The following is a 24217-nucleotide window of genomic DNA, read 5'->3' on the forward strand; positions in this document are numbered from 1 at the left end:
CCCCAACACAGACACATAGGAATACGTCACACAGCTCAGGTCCATGTTCATCTCCTGCTTAGGGAACCTGATTAAAAAGGTTGCTGTGGGAGTACTATGTCCTTGTTTCTCCCTTGAAACTCCTTCTCCCTCTACAGATACATAGTTCTCCAAAAGAACCTCTCTTTTGCAATGCCCACAGGAAAGCAGTTTATCCTCATATTGTTCTTTACTGCATCCTGCCTCCCCTCCAGGATTAGAATTCAGGGAAGAATCCCAGCTGCTAAACCATCTGTGGTTTTGGGATATCCCATAACCAATACAGACATGTACATGCTGTATGGCATGTATGCATATATGCTGAGGTATCTGCTCCTGATTTAACCTGTGCCATCCCACGTGAATAGATTCTGATGCTGTAATTGTTGGATGCCAGCCCTTCCCAAATGCAGTTGTTCAGAAGAAACACAGTGCAGACACATGGTCCTTCCCCATCCCCGATCAGAAACCTGGGATGTGCTGTAGGCCAGGTCACACCACAGGACATGGCTCACTTAGCTCTGTACAGTCAGAGCACTTGCAGAGCATCTTAAAGACAGGAGGTGCAGACAGCCTGCCTCAGGCTCACAGGCTGCATTCAGTATTAGAGAAATTAGAGATGCAGATCCCTGATAAAAGTCACAGTTGATCAATAGATGAGAGAGCCAGCAAACACCATGATTTGTTACTTCTTCTCACCCTGGCTTTGACCAACCTTTTGGTCCCAGACAGGACATGCCCAGAGCAGCAGGACATGTCCCATTTCAGAGTGACATTAAGGCACAGAGTGGAGAAGAGAGCAGCAGATACTGCCTCCATCTCACCTGAGCTCTAACTCTTGAATACAATACTGCATTGCGGAACAGAAGCATTAATGCCATAGATGACCTTCTGTACACAGCACCAAGAAGGAAATACTACTCATAACCAGGAGAAGGAAAATTTTCCCTCAAATTATGTTGCACAAAGGGTAAAAATGAATCTGGGCCCTACAGCCTCACTTAACCGTGTAAATGTCTAGTGAAAAGCCACAGAGCTCCCATGTAATGATCCAGTGCTCCTGCCATTGTACTGCACCAACAATGCAAAGATCTGACAGCAGCAACCTGCCATGAGACAGATTTTCACCCTTTACTTATTTTTCATTCTTTCTTATTTTTACCTCACATAGACTAAGAGAGTAAAGAGGTTTCTAGCTCTGAACATCAAAAAGAATTTTTTTTTTAATCTGGAGGCCTCTAAGACAAGCAAGGCACTGAGTAGTTAAAGCAAGTTCTTTAAAGTCAACAGGCCAGGGGAGGGAAAGAGCAACTTGCTTTTGTCAAGTGAACGGCCAGCAATGCTAGGGCAATAGATAGCAGCAAGGTGAATTTTGCAACTGCTGGTGTCTGGACACAGTAATTTGCAGTAATAGTGGCTCTTTTAACATGTCCCTTATGTGTGTACCAATCTAATGAAGGGGAAACACATCTGTACATCCTTGAGAGACAGCACTGGACCTTCAATCAGAAAACCTTTCTTTGGAGCAACAGGCTGCACTGGTATGGCAATTATTTTACTAATATGTTGTCTTTATTTTTCCTACACATCAAGCCAATACAATTTTGCTAAAAATAAATGTTTGAAGCAGACAGCAGTGCAAGCTATACAGAAGTAATATTTCCTAACTGAATATTCTGAGTTGGAAGGGTCCTACAAGCAGCATCAAGTCCAACTCTTAGCCCTGCACAGGAACTGCCCAAGAATTACCCTATGTGCCTTCATCACAGGCCGCTCTCCAGCTCAAAGATGCTCTCTTTCAGTTTAAGGAGACACATACTAACTTCAGCTGCTGAGGAGGCTTGTATTTTTTTTTTTTAAGTGAAAAGTTACATCTTGCTGGTCTGGGCAACCTGACAATACTGTGTTATGCAGAAAAGAACAAACTGCTTCTGGGGTTAGGGCCAGTAAGTTGAGATGGATCAGAGCTGCTGCGGAGTTGGAGAGATTCAGATCTTACCTTCCAGTAAGGCAGATTCCCTTTGCTTTTACAGCTTCTGATAGGCTCCATAGCCATTTTTAACCCTGAGAAACATTAGCAATCATGGGAGTTATTAGCAGGTATCCAACCAATGTGGAGAAGTGAAGTGCAGCTCCAGTTTCATTTATGATCGTCATTCTTGCAAAGACAAAATGTCACATGTACTCCCCAAAGTGATGCTACAGCTTCCTAGGTGCACATCTGTGTGCAGAGGCTATTTTAAGTAGAAAAGCAACTACCATCAATTCACCTCTAGTGAGATACACTAACACAGCATGTTTCTTTAGCACAATGAATAAATTTTCAGTGTCAGATGGAAAGTTGGAGCTGTTTTGCAGAACTCAAAGAAAAGTTACTCAGCAAGTGGCATTAAAGTCAAGTGCCTCTGTAGATTTGCAACCCCATCAGACATCACCCTTAGAGATGTATAACCCCATTTATCATCCCTTGGTAAGAATTACATGGTCTCAGTGACCTGTTCCAGCCAAAGCCCTTCACTAGTCCCAGCCCTTCAAACACACTCAGATCCATGCTGGAGGGTCCAGGATAAATAATAATCATAATAAATCCAACTATTTGCTGTGGATATAGAGACACTTCAAGAGACTTAGAGGAAGACAGAAAATAAGATACCAATTTACTGAAGCAAAGGGATTTGATAGCAAGTAGCCAGCCTCATAGCTTGGCTTTTGGGAGGTAGCTTTCTCAGGAACTGACACCAATGACTATTTCACTAATCAATGATTCTTTCTCTCAGCATGAAGAGAATATAAATTTAATTTTTTTAAACCCTACTAAGATATCTCTTCTGGAAGAAAACTCATTTACTCTCATAAGCAGAGATTTCTGCTAAAAAGCCATTTTTCATAATACATCAGAGTGGTCAGCTATCTTTGAAGGCTTCTTGTAAGGCACCAGTTTCTCCCCCATCAAGCCTAAATACTAGAAAATGATCACATGGCTGACAAACAGAAATTGCTTGGAGATTCAGTAGTTAAATAGGCTGCTTATCTGACTGAGGTTGTCCTGTGCAGGGTCAGGAGTTGGACTTTGATGACCATTGTGGATCTCTTCCAACTCAGAACATTGTCTGAATCTAAGCATGTAACTTGATTTCCCTCAGCCACTGTTCCCTCCTGTGTGACACTGGTAGTAAATCCAGAACATCACAAGAATACATATACCAGGGCAGTAGTTTGGGTACCATGGACAGCCAAAAAAGTCCTTCAAAAGAGAAGGATTTGTTAGCATTTCCTTGGCAGAATAATGGAGGAGGGGAAATGTCATACCTCTGCATATTAAGGCAGGCAAACAACCAGAGAACCACAGGCACATTTCAGATCTGACAAAACAATCCAGCAAGGAGCAAATGAGATCCAGGGCTGCCCATTCTGGAGAAACACACTCTTTAGATGTTTCAACACCAGTTAGTATATCTGAATTCTCCAAGTTTCTAAAAACAGGTTAGCTGCTGGATTTCTATCCAAAAGGTGTTTTTCAACTGCAAAGGTATCAATATTGATTGTAATCCACCAATTTCTACCCGGTTTCTTCCCTTTGATCAAAACAAGGAAATTCATAGGCTTAACTTTTAAACAATAAATACACATCCAGGAAAACAAAACTGGCCAACCCCTCTTTTTATTTAATCTTAAGTTTGTAAAATGCCTCACACATGCACAGAGACCACAATTGCTCTTATATACTCATTCTGGGCTTCCTTTACACCTAGCGTTGCTGTGATCACCGAAGGCAAGGCCTTAAAAAGTACAGACACTACAATTAGGACTTCATTCAGGAGTGGAAACTGCAGGGCCCACACCACCAGTGTTCTTCACAGCCTTCCCCTATACATTGTTCAATACCCCTCAGCTCTAGTCCCAGCAGCCACCACTTCAAGTTCCTCCTTCCTGGTCCTGCTCATCCAGCCAGTCCCAGCAAGGTCAGGACCCTGCTGCAAACATACACAGGGCAGGCACAAGACACCTCTTGCCTTCTTCCTATCCACAGTCTCAAGTGGTTACCTAAGTACAGAGGCACAGTACTGCTGCCATCTATCATAGCAGCAGACCATGACAGCTGTATTACAAACCGTGCAATGATGAGGAGCAAGCAGCCAAATGAAAGATAAAATATCTGTCAAGGAAGGGCATCAAAGACTTTGCTCTCTACAACATACAGGAGGCTAAGAGGGCCATCTCCTTTTATTCTCCTGTGAGCCATGCTGCCACACAGCTTTTGCAGATGAGGCTTTCTTCATGATGCTGAAGTTTAGATTGTAGGGATAAACATGGAAAAGCTCCCAGATCCCCTGCCTAGCCATCCACTTGTACTTAGTCACCTTCACATGAAGTGTCTGCACAGAGGAGATACCAAGGGTACAAGGGTACAAAGTTTTGTTCAAGATCAGTCACCTCTCAGTCTCTCTGTCAAAAAGAGACAATAGAACATGGGAAATCCATTGCAGTCTTAAAACTCGACTCATCCTCCTGATAGCATTGCCCTCTGAGGGCACAAAACACTTGAGTACGAGGTGCAACAGTAAGACTTGCCTGAAGTAGTAGTAAGGCTTGTAAGCAGGGCTTTCAGCAGGCCTCTTCAACCCTGTGTAACCAGGAGTATCTCAATGAAAGTGTTCCTTCAGACAGCAGAAACCCATTAACCTCCACAGACTCCAACATAACTATAATCATAGATCATAAGTTAACTACCACTTCAAATACTGGCTGAGCACACAGATGCACAATAAGCATTTTCCCTTAATAATGTCATTCTGCTTTTAGAGTTTCCAAATACTATGTAGCTTTGGTGTCAGTCAGCATGATACAGCTTAATTTTTATTAGGTCTACAAGTTTTTCTGAACGAGGCATTTTTCTTTAACCCCCATCCACAATAACAGTTTGTTAATCTCTCAACATCACAGACAAGGGGGAGAAGTGCTGTGATAAGGAGGGTGGAATGTTGTGCAATTCTGCCTGCAGGGATACTTGGATAAGGCTTGCACCTATCAGTAGAAGAATGGCTTAATTTGTCAGCTGGAACAATAGATGACAGCTCATCATCTTAGTGCTGTGCTCATCCCTAACAAGTCGCTCATAAAAATGCTGATGTACATTTTTATTTCCTTAACAAATGAAGGAACACTCTACAGCAATCATCAGGAAGCCTGCAACACCACAGCTCCTAAATTTAAGTTTGTAACATAAATGCACCCAAACCACTTCCTCACATCTCCAAAAGGCTTTACCACAGGCTACAGTGATTAAATCTCCAGTTACAGAGGTGACATGTTTACTAAATACACTAAAAGAATGGAAGACAGGAAGCACAGCAGAAAAACATAAATCCATTTTTTAAATGAACTGCTTATGAATAATCTCCATCAAGTGCTATCTCTTAAATAGATGCATGAAGTTTGTAAATGCATACATCACTCATCCTGTAACAGCACCATTCCCCTTTCTCTTTTCTGAAAATGCAGGTCTAAACCCCAGTCCTGCTCAGAGGGCAGCTGGAAAGTATGGAGAATACCTATACACTATGTCAACTCAGCAGCTTTAAGAGGAATCTCATCAATATATACAAATTGAGAGAAGGGTGCAAAGGGGATGGAGCCAGACAGTGTCAGGTTTTTGGTTTGGGACTGACAAGAGACTGAGAGCACAGGATGGAAAAAAGAGGATTTCCTTTAGTTTCAAAGGGTCCTCAAGCCTTTTTACAGTGGTCTAGAGCAACCTTAAGCCCATCATCTCTTGTTACCCTCCAAAGAGGTCTCAGCCTTGTAAGCTCCAGAGATTTTCCTGGGGGTGCAGGAGATAGCATCAGGGCAATGCCAGCTCCTAAACACTCTGTGAGAGACATGAGTGGCCAAATGCCCCACTCAAGCAGAGCTGTCACATCATCTCTGCATTAATACCTCTGAACACATTCAGCCATATCCAAATCCACCTGCTACACTGCCTCCCAGCGTGCAGTTTCACATTCAGGTTTGCAAGAGGTGCTCAGACATCATAAAGAAAAGCAGTAAACACACTCCCACAAAAATAAAACACTGTCTGCAACACTTGCATCCATTTAAGACTGTAATTTCTTTCTATTAGAGTTGTCAGAAAACCCCATGCAGTAAATGACAAGCCAACTCCGAAGCACTGCACCTAGTAAAAATTTAATATAATAAAACAAATTGAAAACGGCAATATTATTTTAACCATTCACAATTAAAGTGGAAAAATTATAAGGCAGCCATTCATGGAATGATTTTGTGTACAAATGGTTTGGAAAAAAGACATTAAAATTACAGTTCCATACATGGAGAAACATGTAAGGTAAACAACAATGACCACACAATGTTTTTCCCTGGAAAGCCAAGGCTGCTAGAGATAGAACAGTATAGAAAAAAAAATTAAAAGAAGTTTGATGTGAACAGGAATCTGAAATTTGTGGTAAAGAATCCGATATTCATCATAAACTTTCCCACCATACTGCAATCACTCCTCCTCCTTCCACCCTCAGTAGAATACAAGTACAATTTCCTTCTCTTCTCCCAAGGGCCAGCACAGAACAGGAAGGGAGCAGCAGGAGCATTTATTCCACAACATCTCTCTCTTTTCTGCAATCAGCTGATATCACATGGACACACCTGCTACTGTCAAAAGCTCCTTGAAGGCTCTGAACTAGTTCCTGAATAAATACAGTGGTTTTCCTGGGCCTCTTGGGTAAGATCAGCTTTTATATAATCCACCTGGAAATAGTTCTTTGGAGTCAGCAGTGGGTTTCTGTATTTAACACCCAACCACCTGACAAGCCAAAACAATCAAAAAATCCTGTGTTGGTGTGACAGCTCTGTCATCCTTACTTAATTTAATGTTAGCGCAGCTTCTGCCTCTGTCATTGAATGCTGAAAAAGAAGTATTTCCCTTCTTTATAAGAGGAACAATAAAAGAACAGTAGGGGAAGTACCTGAAGACATGAGGATCAACAGTAACAGCTTTAGTCAATTCCTATTACCAATTAGGAAATCATTAACTGAAAAGAAACAGGTGATGAGAAGATTATGGATTTCACGGAGGGACTTACAGAAGGAAAGTGGGACATGGCTGGCACTTGGTTTAAGCATTTACCTGCTAAACCTACTGCCACCTACCTCACATATGAAAAAACAGGCAGAGAGGATATTACAAAGAGAGTAAGAGGAATTTGTTTGCACCAAGGTCTCCAGAGGAGTAGAAAATGATACCAGATGGCCCTGACTACACGCAATGCTTGTATTTACTGCGACAGATGGGGAGATAGATAAAAAGAAAGGGCTATAATAAAATGGACCATTTAATTTAACTCATTAAAATACTCTGCATCAAGAAAATAATCCTCCATTTGGTACTAAAAATTTGGAAAGGTCTGATAATATAAAATTTAAATTTTCCATATCAACATAACCAAAAGCTTCTTTAGTCGCTGCAGTTTCAAATACAAATTGAAAATAATAATTCAGTGATAACAGGCAGCCAAAACAACATGCTGTTGCTAATTCTAAATGGGTAGAGAAAAAATAAGTCACTGAAGTCTTCTGTCACTTAACCAAATGCCAAAATGTACGTTTTTAGAATTTTTGTGCCAAATTTGAGTTGCCAATGTTTCCATTCAAGTTCCTTCACCTGCTGCTGTAACTTGGCCCCTATACTTCATGAATCATTAAACTGAGTACTACTATTTCTGATGGCTGCCCCAGAAACTGGAAACATGATGTGAAGGACAGGAAAATGGAAAGATGACAAGACCTCTCAGCAGTGACACCTGTGATTAATATGCCAGAGGTTGTGTCAGCAGTGAAAACCCGGCTGCCACACCCTCACCAATACACACTGATCCATGTGAAAAGGTCCTATCCACATGCTTCAGCCGGGATCAAATGGCAATGAACAGGAAGTCTCTGTCAACCACTGCTGTTGTTATACACAAAGTGAGGCTAAAGGGGAATTGAGGCAGGGTGTCAACTCCCAGGGTGGGGATGCAAGTGTCAGGACAGAGGTCAAAGAATAGTAACTTACTGCTTTATGAAATGCAAGCACCTAATGTTGCACTAAGCTATCTCCTGCTCTTGCAAACCCTCCAGCTTTTGGAAATGGTTATGTGGAAAGCTTAAACACAAATAAAACAGTGAGATTATTAAGGAAGAAGGTAATTAGGGGGAATCAGGAAGAACAGAACTCTGGAGTAAACATCCCTGTGTATCAATTGCATGTGTTAGGAACCTGTCCTGCTGAACTTTTTAAACCAGTAACTTACCAGTTGCATTACGTATGTTATAAAAATCCCAAAACCAAAACAGACCAAAAAAATTGAAAAACACCCAGAAGAGGATCCCATCCACATAACTAATTTTGCAGTGGCTTTTCAGAACACAATATTGAAGGTCTAATATTAAAAAAAAATGTTTGTCTAGGTCTGAAGCACTAATTCTATCTGAAAATACTGTCTTATGGGAAAATATGACTTCTAATAATTTTGCATTGATCTTACATAGTAAAACATACAAATGAACAAGCACTCCTGGGAATCAATACTAGGTTCAATCCTGGGATTCATCAGTATTGTTGCAGAGCCAACAGACAAAGCCATCACTAGTCCAAGAGACAGGCCATACCCATTACTCTCTGAACTAACAGACAAACAGGACAATAACAAAAATGTAAAGAAGTTATGAGGCACAATGGGCTCTGCAGTTTACGTAATAAATGGTATCACAAACAGTCATAGTCATTCATATGGAAACAAGAAGCACTTCAGTTAAGAAGATATTTCTTCAAGATTCTTTTAAAAAAAACAACAACAAAAAAAGAAAAATAGATTTGGCAATGTTATCTTCAAAAAGTGCAGACAAAGTATAGCTTATAAGGGGGCCAGCATTAAAAAGTTTTCCCCTAAAGAAAGAATTTTATGCTGATTCTGTGCATGTCAAACATTCCTGACTTTCCAATGCACATTAGAGTATAACATGTTTTACATAAGGGAAATAGTGTCTGGTAAGACAAATCTGTGCCTTGAAAACAGAGGGGTCTTTTCCCACTCCTCTCTAGTGAGAGACATCAGCAATTGGCAGAAAGTCCTCCAGTAGATTCACCAAAACTAATGCTTATCAGCAAGAGCAAATGAACAATTCCCAAAGGAAAAGCAAAATGTCTAACAGGTCCACTGGGAACCCACCAGATTGGTTTTTGGCGGGTTTGAGTTTTTGTTGTCCAGAACTCCTTTAGAAACACTTTGTATTCTATCTGCAGCATAAATACTTAACTAAACATCTTTATAGCCGTAATATCTTTATTTAGTGAAAAACCCACACAGCCCCCCACGGATTTCAGCAGTTCAGGTTTTTGAAAATGAGCTAGTAAAGTTCTCTGGTCCCTCAACAGCTGTCTCCATCAGATTTCTACTCCTCAGAGCCCAGAACAGCTCTATCTCAAAGGGCACTATGGGTATCTCTCTCAATAGAAGCGTTAGTGTATCCCAGTAGCCAAGACATAATTCCTGCTGACTTGACTGACTTGGCAGAAGACTATCTCCCAAGAAACAGTCCTTTTTAGAATTTATTAACAATTGAATAAACAATCAAAACACTATTCTCCTTGCTTCTATCCTTTGTCTTAAACAATGGAATACACTGCAAAACTCATTTGCACTTTCTTAACCAGCTGATTTCTTCCTCTAATCCTACACATTGTCTACATAATTTCTTTCCTATCAAGTGACACCTCTGTGACAGCAGCAGTGTTATATAGAGTTCCCAGCGCAGCCCATTTCTGCAGTACAATTAGTGACAAGCATCACAAGGGCCAGTAGCATTGCCAGGACAATGTAGAACCGATGGGGGAGAGTCCCCTTCTTCATTAGTGAGACTTCAACCTCCCACAACGCAGCCATCCTTGGGTTTTGCTCTCAGCTGTGAAAGCTGAACTGCAGGATACTTTGGTGATTGCAATTTTGTGAGGAGTTGCTATATTCTTTCCTGCTCACCTTTCTTAAACTTCAAGTTCCATCTTCCCTGAGAATAGGGCCAGAAGTAACAATTAAAATAGCAAATGTCTTCAGAAAAGAAAGTTAGAGAATTTGTGTCCGGCTGCCAAAGTACATTTTGCTACACTAAAAACTTTCCCAGTATTTCTCATTTTGCAATCAGAATTCCCTCTGAACTCCATAAAGTGGATGGGATGAATGATGGGTAAAAGAATGATAAAGGGAGCAGCAGACATTTACTGCTCATGTCTTATTGAGAACACTGAAATTTGAGCGTTTAGTGATGGTGTCCAATGGACAAAACTAGAGGAATAAGGCATCCTAATACTAGGGCTGCCACCTCCAGACGACTGAGTCCTTTTCCTCCAGTTGATTCAGGTTTGTGGCTATGAGCAATTCCTCCTACTTCTGGGAGGACATGAACTGTGGCGACATAAAGGAAAGTCCCAGCAGAAAACAGCATAGCAACTCCAGTGGCATTGACTTCTGAAAGGGCTTCTTTGCTGCTCTGAAAAACAAAGAGCAAAAAAAGTGAGAAAAAGCAGAAGTTCTTCAATCAGTAATAAAAATTTAAAAAATCTCCCAGTATCCAGGAACAGTAGGATTTCTATCAAGTCTCTTCTCACAATGACAATGGTTTAGTGTGATTTTTTTGTGTCTTGCACCTTACATGTAGTGACTGGCACCCTGAAGTTGTGAGGGAGCAGAAAGACACCCCTCCTGCTAGTTACTTCTCTTTGGACTTACGAAAGAAAAAACCCTTACAAAAGAACCCTCAGAAAATGAAAGAAGTTAGAGTCTACTGAAGCATCTTGTTGATCAGCTCACAGCCAATATACCAAACAGGTTTTGAAAAAAAATAAAATTCATATTGCAAAGCCACAAATTTTAGGGAGGATGCTCAAGGTTGACTTTTTTCCTCCCTTTTTCTGAACAAGGGGTTCAAATAAGACATTAACCTTTAAATATCTTCTCCACTGCTCTTCAGAACGAAGTCCCAGAACATCACTCATTAAATATTTCATTTGTATGTAGAATTAAATACCCAAAACTTTTCCAGTATTTCCATGCAAACTTCACAACGAAATGCATCTTCTGCATCAAAACTGAGCACCTCTTCACCTTCATAATAGATTAAGATATGCTACACATCAGTAAATGCAATGAAATGTAAACCCATGCATATCAGATTCAAATACTTCTTCAATGCTTTCCAACTCAGGTGTAATCTTAGTTCTTGTGTTTACTCTCAGGTCATTTTTCCAAAGAGAAAGATACATCATCTGGAACTATAAAACCATTGTGACAGTCCTGATGCCTTACCAATTCTCTGTTCTTTCTGAAGGGCAACATGTAAACCCCACCTTAATGAGGACCCTTCAAAACAGTGCTCAAAGAGAATTCTCTTTTCTATTTACAGATCCAACCTTTTTTCTGCTGTCTTTTGTACTATAATGTCAAATATAAATCCTATCCAGCAAGTAAAGGATTAGCCCAGATAGTTTATTTAATCTTTCCTTTCATGCCTTGAGTTTCATGAGACCACGCTATATCCTTTACAACAGGCCACCACAGCATGACACCAGCAGGACACACCACAGCTGAGAAATACAGGAGCATCCCAGGACATGCTATGAGAAGCAGAAACATTTAATTTGGACAGAGATGATAAACTCATGTGCAGTGTCCCATTTCACAGACCATTTGTTGTACAGACTGAAGACACAGCGATGCTTTATGGAGTAAGGCACAAGGACTGTTCTAGCTGAGGACTCAACTTCTGACACAGACTTTGAATATAGAGGACCACTTCTGGGATGGTGGGGGATGCTAGAGGAGATTATTTCCTTCCTACATATTAAAAGAAGAATGCATGCAACAATGCTGAAAATTACTTATTTAAATAGGCATCACATAAAACCTGCTATTTGAATAAATTGTTCTCAGTGGGGAGCAGCAAAAAGGATTAAAAAGAGAAATCAGACTTTAAAAAAAAACCTACACCAAACTCTATAAAGTCATTGATTCTGATGTGAAATGCATGGATTATTATTTGTTTTGTGCATTCATACTGCTACCTTTTCATCAGCTTTTCTTAAATCTTATTCTGCTGAATATCTCAAACAGTTTGGAATTGTGTAATATGAAACTCATATCACAGTCCTTTCCCCAGACTTCTCCATTAAGGTAGATTTTGGGCAGAACAAAACCATGGACCTACCTTGCTTAGTCCTAAGTATGTCACCATTGACATAACAGGTGCTGCTAAGGCAAAGACCAGCAAGTGTTTTCTGATCCGATTCCGTTCTAGCCCAGCGTGCATCAGGAAGGAAACCAGGCCAAAGGCAGCTGGTGCCTGCAAAAAACAAAACTTACTGCTAGTGCAATACCTCCTAAAGGCCCTGAAAAATGAGAAAAGGTTGAAATATGACTTACTACATTGAAATGGACTGAATTGGAAGACATTCAGGGTGGGTGCAGCTAACCCAAATTAGGAGCATTCTGCAGACTGCCCCACCTTAATAACCAAACCTAATGGAAACTCATGTTCTGGCTATCAAAAAACATGTACTTGTGTAGTCATTACAAATACTAAAATATTCATTCTGACTATAGTCATTGCTATAATTCCTAAGACTCCATCAACTTGGGTAATTTCCTTTTTCATCCTGTCACTATCACACGTCCTTAGATAGACAGTTTTTTCATCTGCAGTAGGAAAATTCTACAATTAACATGGGGAAGGAAACAATTGCCCAAAGACAGGTAAGAGTCAACCTGCGTGTTAACAAAGACTTGAGTTCTTTTGATTAGTTCATTCCTGTTCTCATCAGGAAGCAAACAAACACTTCCTTCTCCCTCTGCTGGCATCCAGTTTCTTACCCAAAAGGCATAGATGTCCCACTACTCACAGAATTTACTATACTTTTGCTTGTACAAAAACAATAGCAATCCACCCCGACATTTCCAAAGTAAGACATAAAACTAAAATACCTTAAGCATTTTTATACAGAGAATCCCTTTTTTTTTGACATAGAAGGAAATAATGAGTGAAAAAAGAGATGAGAAAGACAAAAGAATCAGATAGGATCAAAAGAATAGAAAAAAGACATCAGAGAAGAAATAAGTTTCTCTTCTATTACCAAATATTCACAGGAGAAATTTTCCTCCTCTAAAATTGTATAATTCCACAAGTCATTTAAGAACATTAAGAATAACAGAATCAAGTTCCACCTGGCAATAGCCATAAGTTAAGCTCCAAGATGAGACAGTGACACTGCCACCCTCAAAGTTATGCAAACCACAATTACTTGTATGAACATTGAAGAAAAGACATAATAGATAGGCATTTCCTAACATTTTGAACATGTAATTATGTATGATTTCTAATATGAATTTATGACTAACCACTGTCATCCATGCATGTGTTACCATAAGGCAAATTTCGTCTGCACAGGTATGTTTAGAGCCTACAGAGCCAATAGGCTCACATTCACATAAGTATTCAGCAAAGATCTCTCCATCTTCAAGAGCCACTGTTTGCTTGTTACCATCAGCAAAATTGGTTTTTGTTTTCCTACAAAAATGGTATATGAGTGATGTTGAAGCTACTACAACAGAGGTAAGCACAAGTTAATTGCTGTAATTTAGTACTCTGATATTCAGTGGTTTCAAAAGACTAATCCTTCAAACACTAAAACCCTTCACAACAAATATTCTCCCCATTTCCTGATGAACATCACAGAACCAAGACTGTTGTACTAAGCATGAAACTGCTTTTCCTCCTAATGCACTAGCATCTCCTTCTGCGTCTCACCCTTTAGAATTTCTTGGAATATGTCTCTTAGAGACATAATAACCTTGGGGTTTTTTGTTTGTTAAATAAACACTACCATACCAGCTTCAGAAGAAGTCAGTGTGAAGCTGACACATTTTTTCATGAGCTACTCTTCCCTCTCTACCTCTGGGAGACTTTTCCCAACCTCTGCTATCAAGGCAGGCAGTAGGCAGTCAGAATTGTCTCTCACTTGCACCCCACTCAGACCTAGCATCAATCATGTGCTCTTCCTCTCATACCTCATACCCTTGCTTTGTGGTCCTTGACACTGTACTAATCTCTCCATTTCAATGGCATTAAACATTTCTGTATTACATCACTAATGAAACTGTAGATCTTTAGCAATTCTTGTGTTAACAGTCTTTTGAAGAACAAGTAAGATTTTTTTGATGATGACTCACCTTGTGCAACATAATCGCAACAAACACTATCAACTGGACACTAGTCTGAGAAGTAGAAGCTGCTGCACCCAATGCAACACCATCAGCTGAAAAAGAAGTGCAGATTCATAGATTATTCTTCCACATGAGCTTCCCCACCCCCTCAAAGGCTGAGAGTAGAAAACATGTTGATTTAAGAAGCTCTATTACTGAAAATTGCCATTAACAATAGCAGCCCAACAGAGGATTCACTTGCCTTTGTTTGTTAAGCCATAACATTTCAGAACATCAGAAAAGCCTCAACAAGAGCTGTCTCATATTTCCCAAGACCATAAAAACCACAATGGGAATCTACTCCGTATCAACACATTCCTTCAAACTAGAACAAGTAACAAGTTTAGTTGTTTTAGTCTTCTATACTAGAAGAGATTTCCTCTCTAATTAAAAAATACTTGCAATGCTTAGTATCTTAGTTTTAGATACTAAGCATTGCAAGACTTTTAGTTATTACCCTTGAAATTATTTTTCAAATATAAATACTATTGTAAATATTTTTTATCATTTACAATAATTACACTGTCTAAATTAAATAAAAAATGCATATTATACTACTCCTTAATATATACACACTTTGTTTGGTGAAGAAGTATCTTTTTGATCAACATCTTCTGACTTATCTAGACAACAACCTTCAGCAGGACATGAAAGAGCACCACATTTATACTATACATATATAGTGAAAAATCACAATGGCTTGACTGTAACACACACCTAACAGTCAGTCCTTGCAAGTCAGCCCACATGGCTTTCAGTCAAGTCTTTGTGCTCCACCTTATAACGTCCTTTTTTTTCCCTACAAGATACTATTGTTTTAAATTAGTATTTTTTTAAAAACCCATCAACCAACAAGCAACCCCAAAGGTGTTTCATGCAACTTATCAAATCTGTTAGCATGTATTGAAATTTAGCAGCTAAAGGAGTCAGCAAAGGAATTGAAGAGGCAGAGAGTGAGCATCACACAACCTTTCACATGGGAAAAACAAAAGAGTAAAGTAAAGAGTAAAAGAGAAAATTCTGTACCCAAATAAAACTCCATGAACCATCAGAGCTCCCAGTTAATTCTGGGAAAGATCCTTAGTTCTCCCTGCCTTTTTTTTCCTTTCTTTTTTAAAAAGCCACCTCCAAAAGTAAAACCCAAATGTCTCCATCCCACCTAAAGATGACCCACACAGCAATACATATACTTGTCAAGGACTAATAATAGGTCCCACATTACCTGCAGCATGGACTACTAGTCCCAGTGTTGTGGTGATTTTGGAGTTGCCTGATCTTGCAGCTTCTGGATCTGAAACAGTCATGAGAACAGTTATGAGAAAGAGATCAAATTAATAAATTATGCTAGAAAAAATATTGTAAGTATCACTGTACATAACTCCCCCAGCTGCTTAGGCAGTTGTATTCAGGACTACCAGCTTCTGTATTTCTGCATTAGATTTACTGCAAAATAGTTTGACACTTAACACCTTCACATCACCTGAAGTTCTGCCAACAAACAGGTGACAGACTTACGGACAATTCTTTGCAATTTGCAGGATCTCTCTCATAGGCAGAAGCAGATGTTTTTCTTAACCTCCTCAAATGAAATGTTAAAGGTCTGCGCCACCAAGAAAAAGAAAAGCTATTTTTGGATCCCAAGAATTCAGAGCTGCTTCAAGAGTCAGGATGATATTTCTCCACACAGCTCAAGGTTTGTAGTTTCCTTCAGGTGACAGTCTGGGTCAGTTTTTGTTGCAGTGATTCCCTGGCAGTTCCTAGTAAACAATAAAGACTACTTGTCACAGCACCAGTTGCAAAGATTTCCCTTTGATGTTATATATCACAAAGGAGAAATGCAGCCAGAGCTGTTTGAGATCCATTGTTTTGACCAGAATTGCCTGACATTTGCAGGTTAGCACAACAGGGCAACATCAATATCCACCACTACACAATCAGTGGTGAAACCATTACAAAGAATCACTGCAGGGTGGGTAAGCCCTACAAAGTGTAGAAACATCTTATTATTCAACTGTTTAATTTCAGACAGTTTGAGCAGCCATGTCTGAATTATCCCAGTGTTCTGTAAAACAAGTGTAAGCACACCTGCTGTAACTCTGCAGTGATGCCAAAACAGAAATTCCAGTCCTTTTCTTTCCTCCTGCCTTGCCCATTACCCCCAAGTCTCTCTTCATTCCCAGGCACACATGTAGCTTCCCAAAGAGTCAGATCTAAACTAATGCATCCTCTTTGGTCAGCTTTATCTTCTGAATGAAGGGGAAGCCACATAAGAAATTAATTCCACAAGCTGCATTTGCATGATGGCAATGGTACACTCATGTCAAACAGGAGGAGAGATTCATAAAAAACGTTTCCTTTACAATTGTTTTGGATTGATTTGATTATTTGATTTTTTTGATTACTAAACACAAAGAATCACATTTGACTTCATACCTTCCTTCTGGCCTACTGAATTTTTCTAGTTTAGACAAAGTAACGCCTAGTCATTTGATAGGTAATAAACTACAAGACATTGATTGGCTCAAGAAAAATGTGTTTTTCTTCAGTTGCTTTAAAAAACATTACAAAAACACTGCTACATCTCCTGTGACAGGTAGAGGCTAGATAAAACTTCACTTATAATCCTATTTTGTAGTGTGTATCTCTAACACAAATCACAGTCTTGTCCTGGTACTTGCTATGATCAGAGACATAGAAAAGGGTCATAACCTATACAAACCAAGAATCTTTTAGGAAGTTGCTCACCTGCATCTCCCTGACATCCTCATTGCCAGTGTTTCTTTAGAACAGCTCTGAAAATCAGCTACTAATGGCTGTGGCTCCACTTACACTTCTTCAGGAGTACACAAGTGACATAGCCCCTGCACTGGCCTTTCATCTGTCCCATCACAGTATCCCCATAAAAACAGGCTGCACTGTGAACTGACAAAATCCAGCCAAAACATATCCCCCTGTCTGTGTTTTACTTTTCCTTTAAGATCAATCCCTTATTTTTTCAGGGCCAAATTCCAGCATCAGAGGATGTTGTGTGGGAGAAAATGAGCAGCCAAAGGCAATAAAATACCTTTTCAACTGACACAACACCTTTGGTGCATTTCAAGCTACACTCTGAGCATAAAGTCACAGGCAGGAAACAAAAGCAATTGTAGGCATTTTTAGAGTCTTGCACGAAGCTGACAAATCTTTACATAAAGCAAGAAGTATTTGGAAGTATGTGAGGCTTTAGACAGTGTGGGAGGTCCAGCTATGCAGCTCAAATACCAGAGCTTACATCTAATCATTCCTGCCATCTTGCTTAAGATAACTTGCTGTTCTTTGCAAATTTTACCTACATATAAGACAATTAAGTAGGAAAAACAAACAAATATAAGACCAACTGAAGTTTTTTGAAAAGCCAAAGAAATCCCCTAAAAACAGACAGTAATTCAAGTGTCAAGTCACCCTCCACCCCCACACCACACGTGCTCATACATGTTATTTAGGCAAGCTCCCAAATTATGGTGAATTTTGAGATAGATTTCCAGCACAAACATTTCACATGGACCGTGGTTTATGGCTTACGTTTTTAAAGTACCTACTGAAACTCTGGACATGACTGGACAAATTACACCCTGGTAGCATTAAAAGAAATAAATTTCAACTTGTAAATTAAGACTAATTAGCAAGTCTAATTGAAGTGAATCTTTACTTACCATCTGTAGAGTGCACATGAGAGCTGCCTATCTGATCCACCAAGAGCATGAAGACAAAGCCGAGGACAAGGGACACCCCAATGTAGGCGTGCAGCCGGGAATGGTCGTGGCCGTGCTCGTGCACCGCCGGGATGTTCGCTACCTTCTCAGACTCCATCACGTGCTGCATCTCGCTCGCTGGGTGGTGCTTCCCTGGGACAGCAAGCAAACACATCAGGAGACTAAACATGACACAGTCACTTCTTTGCTCTTCTGCCAAAAGCCTTCCTCACACTTTCCTGGACAATACACAGAAGTCCTTGGTTATGGTCTTTTTTAGACAACGTTCTTAGCAAAGCCTGGTTGGTTTCTCCTCATACATCTTCAGCATGGAAAAACAAAGAAAGTATTAATATGTTATAAGCTAGGTTGCATTTTAAATACAAATTAATTCACAAAAATTGCTGTATAATTCCTGTTTTAACTGAAGTTGCCCGTTTTGTCAATATTCAGAGATACCATCAAGCAGTTACTTCATTACCTTCAATTAAGTGAGAAAATAAAATAGGTTCCATCCACTAAAAGATTTAATACCATCTTTAAGAAGATTAACTGATGCTGAGACATAAACAAGCTAGTATTGATACACCCCATTGATACAGACTACAACAATAGTTAAGTCAAGCACACTGACCTATAAATGTCAGTACCGTCCCAGAAACCCAAAGTCCAAGCCCTGGGGATGAATGATGCGTGGTTTCCTTTCCCTACACCAGCTATTAAAGCTTGCCCATGTTTTTTTCATTTTTGGAAGGTCTTTTGGATGGCAACTACTCTTCAGAAGCTTTAAAAACTTATAGCAAGAACTTGACTTACTCTATCAAGTCATTGTCTTGCTGGAATATTCATACTTCCCCTTGGATGAGACAAGTGTATGTTCTTCCCACTATACAAAATGTCACCATGCCATTGCTACAGTCAAAGCACATCAGAATAAGCTTGGTAGCAAAGATTTCACACAGATCTTTGCTGAACAAGATTCATCAATAAAATTACTTTGGACCACATAAGATTTTTGCCATCTATATTATGAAGTTGACTTTGCTTCAGATCATTTCAAGCCATAAAATTGTATAACTCAGGACAATCTTTCTGAAAAGGAATTATACAGTTTCAGCAGTTAAAACAAAGGACTGAAGTCAGCAAAGGAATTTTATTTGCTAGTAGCACCCAAACCAAGGTTTCACTACACAGGTTTATAATCAAAGAATAATCCAAGTTATGATATGCTATTTTCTCTCAGCCTACAAGGTTGAAAATCAGAAGTTGTTTATTCCACAGCCTATTTACCCACAGGGAAATACAGAAGTAATTGTAAATTACTTCCATATCAATGGAAAACACTAAACTGCTTGCTATCAAGCAACCAGTCAGAGTTAAGCTACACCTGAAAGAGGGAAAACAAAGATTTCTCTTTTTGTTTTTCCACTTATATGAATATATGTCAAAGTTTCCCTTAGTTGCATCTTTCTAGATTTAATTATGCAAATAGGTGAACTTGGAAAAAAAAACCAGAAAGCTGTTCTCATAGTCTTAAGTTTAATTTTGAATATCCTACTTTACCAGGAAACATACTAGAAATAATTTTTGTAGCTAAATCTGTAATATCCATTAGTTCTGTCCCTTTGCAATATAAAAAAAAAAATCAGATAGACTGTTGTTAGACAAAATACTGTGAGTTAGACATTGAGTCTGAAGCCATTCACAAACTCTTTTTTTCCCTAGGTAAATACTTCTGCTATTACTACTGCAGTACTGTGAAGTGTCTTTTTGCCATACACTAAACAAAGTCACAGCCCATACAGCTCTACACAGCAAGCTGTCGAGTCATACATGAATAGTATGCCCCATTTGGTGAAAAAGTGTTAAAACCCACCAATGTTCACAGCAATTGTATTCACTGCTAGCTGTACCATTACAAGAGAAAATCAGTCGACTCAGAATTAAAATTGAATAGAGAGCAAACCCACTACAGCTCATTAGAGACATCTGACATCAGAGTGCACAAATTATAGTATAGTATAAAGGCATAATCAGAGCTTCTTTCACTTCTTGATAAAGAATGATTTTATATATTATCTCCTATTTATTCTAAATATAAGCAGAACAACATAAATTTAGTGGAAGCTAAAACAGTATACATTAAAGCATATTGCTAAAATGAAATTTAGAAGTTTAGAAACACAAAACCCAGTACTACAGGAAAAGCAAAGGACTACAGTTGCCTCTCAATCCCAAATTAGCAACAGCAGCACACCAGATGTTTGCAAGGTTCTCTACAGCATCAACTTTATAGTGCTTTCCCCTGCAATCAGTGAGCCATTGACATTTGCCTTTAAAGTTTTGATTCTGAGTGTACTGGAAAAATCTCATACATGCAATGGTCATCTCATAGCACAAGTCTGCAAGCAAAACCAAAATTTAAAGTGCGCTCCCAACAGAGGTGATGAGCCCTGGCTATTTGAAACAATGTCAGAATCTCAAATTGAGGTCTGTTAAGGCTTTTGGCTGTAAGACATGCTCCACACAAACATCCCTGCAAGACACAATCTCTGCTCACTTTGAGCTCTTCATTAGAGATGATGAGGTGGTTACAACAGTGACAGCAAACTAGAATGGGATGCTTGAACACAGAGATTCAGATCTGTAATGTGTATCACTACCCAAGAAGAAATGCCTGCTACTCTGTAAATTAGCCACAACCATAATATATAACCATAATTTTCAGCTAAGTATATTAATTCCAAGATGCTTTTCAGCTTCAGAGGGAATTCTTATTAGGGCAGGGATTTGTAAAACACCTCCTGCAATTGCTTTAATGAGAAGCAGTCTAAACTACAAAGAGAAGCAGCAAACACTCCACAATTTCATTCTCTGCCAAAGGCACCCTTACACCTCCTTTCAAGTTCCAGGGGAAGTTAAACTCTCCCCAGAATAAGAAACACTACACATGACCTGTCATAAAAGGCTGTTATTCCAGGAATAGTACAGTATCCAAAGCCACAAATGATTGGATAACTCAGTAAGAGTCATCAATCTGCATGATCATATCCCTCAATGTGCAATATCATGCCTATAGTGGTTTTGCATTTCTATGCCTGTTTTGTGTCATACTGCTGTGAAGCTCTTCCATCAATCTCTTCTTAAAAACTCAAAAAAGAAGCCTCAGTATATCATAACACACCACAGTCTAAGTTCTCTTGAATGAAGCCATCTGGGTTTGATTCTTACCCTCCAGAATGTCTTCATAAAGTGCATGTACTCCTTCTGGCACAATGACAGCCAAGGCAGTTCCACACAGGAGCCCAGCACCCAGAACAGTCACCAACTTCAATCTCTCCTGCAATTAAGTACAAAACAAGTATCATCTTTAAGGATGAAAATACTTTCTTTACTCTCCCTTATTAACAGATGTTGGGGAAGGGGGTTACTTGTTACATAAATATTGAGAATTTGCAATTAAACCTTAACAACACTATATAAACATAATGTTTTTATAGTAAAGAATAATAATTTTATTAGTAAAGAATAATTTTATTCATATTTTTGGAATAATTTCTATAACAAAAATAAAAACCCCACATAGTTTCTTAGTACTTGCTACGATTAGAGTTATCTTCCTAGTTATATTCTAGTTTGGGACAAAAAGCTTAGATGCATCTTTCTCCCAAACTAATTACATTCTGTTTCACCAATAAATTCCTCAATTCACTTCCTTCTGACTATGCTGACAGGTTAAAGTCAAAGCCACGTACTAAAATCCAATTACATAAACATATAATAAGGTCTACAATAGGACAGTTAGCAGAGGCCATGACTCAGTTCCTGTAAGAACCCCTATCATATAACATGTAGCAGCCATGGGAGTTTAGAGCCCCTAACAACTGTGCAGCACACATTCAGTGGCAGAATCACCATCACCTTCCATGTTCAATGACAAGTCCGAGCACCACCAAAACACTAATTTTAACTTCTGAGGCCCAGGGACAGAGAGCAGCATTTGAATAGCAGGAAACCACTTGTTGCTTATCATTATTGTGCCACCCGTTCTCCTTCATGCACTGCAACCACACAAACTATTCAGTCTCACTGAAATGTGCAGCACTTGCACAGGAGAAGCAGGATGCTCTAGGAGACGCACAACCAGCTTCCTGAAAGCCAGCCAAGTGTGACCATAAGGGAACAGCTGCAGCATTACTGGGGACAACTCCAACAGTAATATGCAAGAGATTAAAACAAGTGTAAAGCTCCCACAAACATGCACTGTAAACTTGCACAAACAATAACTACACTTGGGAAATTGTCATACAGTTGCAATCTACACGAGAAGATAAATTTTCAACATCTGCTGTTCATAAAGTAATTATGCAAAGATATCATAACATACAAGGAAAAAACATTATTTTATCTGCAATACTACAGTATTTTTTGCATATCACATAAACACAGAGGAAAGTGTCAGAAGTAATACTGATTTATTACAACTGCAAATATGTAGTAAAGCTTGCCTTCACTTGGGCACCTGTGAATTTTAAAGATCTGTTAAAAGGACAAGTTATCATTTCAAGGCAAGTCTCCATCTCCTTTTCAGTACAAAATAGCTAGGTGTAGGGAAGACAGAAATTTAATAAGAACAGCCTACATACAGAGGCAAAAGGAATACACCTTTATACGAGAAATCAAACAATTTCTGCTAAATACATTTGCATGTTAAAAAAACAAGAGCAACACAGTAAGCAGTGCTAAAACTCCATGCAGCCCTCTGACCTGATGGAGAACAAAGGCACATTTCTCCTCCAGTACCTTGCTTCCCAAAAGTGCTTGCTTTCCAAGAGAAATGGGAACCCCTTATAAGAGTGCTCTTACTACCACAATACAACTAAACTCTCACTACACCATGCCTCTATAAAATAACCATCATTCAGAAAGAGCAAAACCCCTTGGGTATCAGAGGATATTAGGAAACCTACAGAGACTGAGACAACTGCCACCACCTCAACAACTATTTCCTAGAAGTACACAAAGATGTTTAATCAGGAACTCCTGTACTGTTTGGGAACTTACCCAAACTGTGAAACCCTCCCTCTCCTTTAACAGTACCTTATTTATCCAAGATATTTTTCTGAAAGAATGCCTTGCGTTACACGGGGCAGTACCTTGAAGTTCTACAGTAATCAAAGAGCTAAGGCTTAATTCTCAACAGTGCAAGCTGTGAGTAAAATTGTGAATCAAAGTTTTTTTCCAAGAATGTTCTTGGAATTGCTTTTAAGAGCCTTAATTTGAGTAGCCCACAGGCACAAAAGAGATAACCACTGACTTCAGCCATTTCTTACACAAGCTTCTAAGAATAGTCATGCTTATTCGTGTCCTTACACTACCTGCCGATACTTCACCTGTAGCAGAGACCAGACTCAAATCTGACGAATTTAAATGACCACTGTGAAACAAGCATAATTTTACACAGCACTTCTGGATGAAAATTAATATTGCACTCATAACTTTTAAAGATAAAGCTTCATCCTTAACAGCGTTGCCCTATTACAAGGGGACGGCACCAACTCCCACTGGGAGATCTCCCTGGTTCCTCCTTTAGCAACCAACGAGCAGTTTGGCGGAGCTGTCTTACCTCGGAAAAATTAACTGCCAAGGGTATAATTCCTGCCACATAGCAGGCGACCAGCATGGCCAGGGACAGCAAGCAGATGGAGGGGAAGTCGTCCATTTCGCCGCTTTCTGTCCGCTCCCTTGAAGTGAAATCCAACAGCAACTTTTCCACCTCTCCGCACCGCACGCCTTAACCCGTGCAGACACGGAGCTCCCAGGAGAGGCTTTCAGCCATGTCTCTCTCTCCCGGCGGCAGCGGCCGGCTCGGCCCCCAGCCAGGGGTGCGCGGCCAGGGGGCGGGAGCGGCTCGGCCACCGGCAGGCGGGCCCGGCCCTCACCTGAGGCGGGGGAACTTTCACCCGTACCGTGCTGCTCCCAGGGGAGGCGGGAGGGAGAGCTGGGGGACGGCGAGCACGCAGGCGGCTCCTCACGGCGGGGCAGCGTCAGGCGGGGCCGAGGGGACCGTGCGGGACGGCCGCTGCCAGCCGTGCCCACGGCCGCTGCCCCGGCGGCCAAGTGGCACTCGGCGCTTCCCCTTCCGGGACGGGCCGCGCCCGCCCC

General features: G+C 40.0%; 1 protein-coding gene across 1 annotated transcript; it reads right to left on the reverse strand.

The window, feature by feature from the left end:
- Positions 1-6185: 6185 nt before the first annotated feature.
- SLC39A9 (solute carrier family 39 member 9) lies at positions 6186-24167 on the reverse strand. The gene is made up of 8 exons (XM_036384121.2): positions 23995-24167; positions 23679-23796; positions 21284-21392; positions 18014-18205; positions 15544-15612; positions 14289-14374; positions 12271-12405; positions 6186-10557 (listed from the first exon to the last, which is right to left on the reverse strand). The coding sequence occupies exons 2-8, from the start codon at positions 23772-23774 to the stop codon at positions 10327-10329; spliced, it is 918 nt and encodes a 305-aa protein (XP_036240014.1). The 5' UTR covers positions 23775-23796; positions 23995-24167; the 3' UTR covers positions 6186-10326.
- Positions 24168-24217: the final 50 nt, after the last annotated feature.

Source organism: Molothrus ater, chromosome 6, assembly GCF_012460135.2.
Source record: "Molothrus ater isolate BHLD 08-10-18 breed brown headed cowbird chromosome 6, BPBGC_Mater_1.1, whole genome shotgun sequence".
In the NCBI taxonomy this organism is placed as follows: Eukaryota; Metazoa; Chordata; class Aves; order Passeriformes; family Icteridae; genus Molothrus; species Molothrus ater.

Excerpts from the sequence above, each read along its gene's own strand:
- SLC39A9 (XM_036384121.2), bottom strand. The coding sequence starts at position 23,774 with ATGGACGACTTCCCCTCCATCTGCTTGCTGTCCCTGGCCATGCTGGTC. Across the intron at positions 14,375-15,543 it reads ACTAGTAGTCCATGCTGCAG|CTGATGGTGTTGCATTGGGT; the intron begins GTAATGTGGGAC and ends CTTCTTTTTCAG. Across the intron at positions 10,558-12,270 it reads CATACTTAGGACTAAGCAAG|AGCAGCAAAGAAGCCCTTTC; the intron begins GTAGGTCCATGG and ends TTTGTTTTTCAG.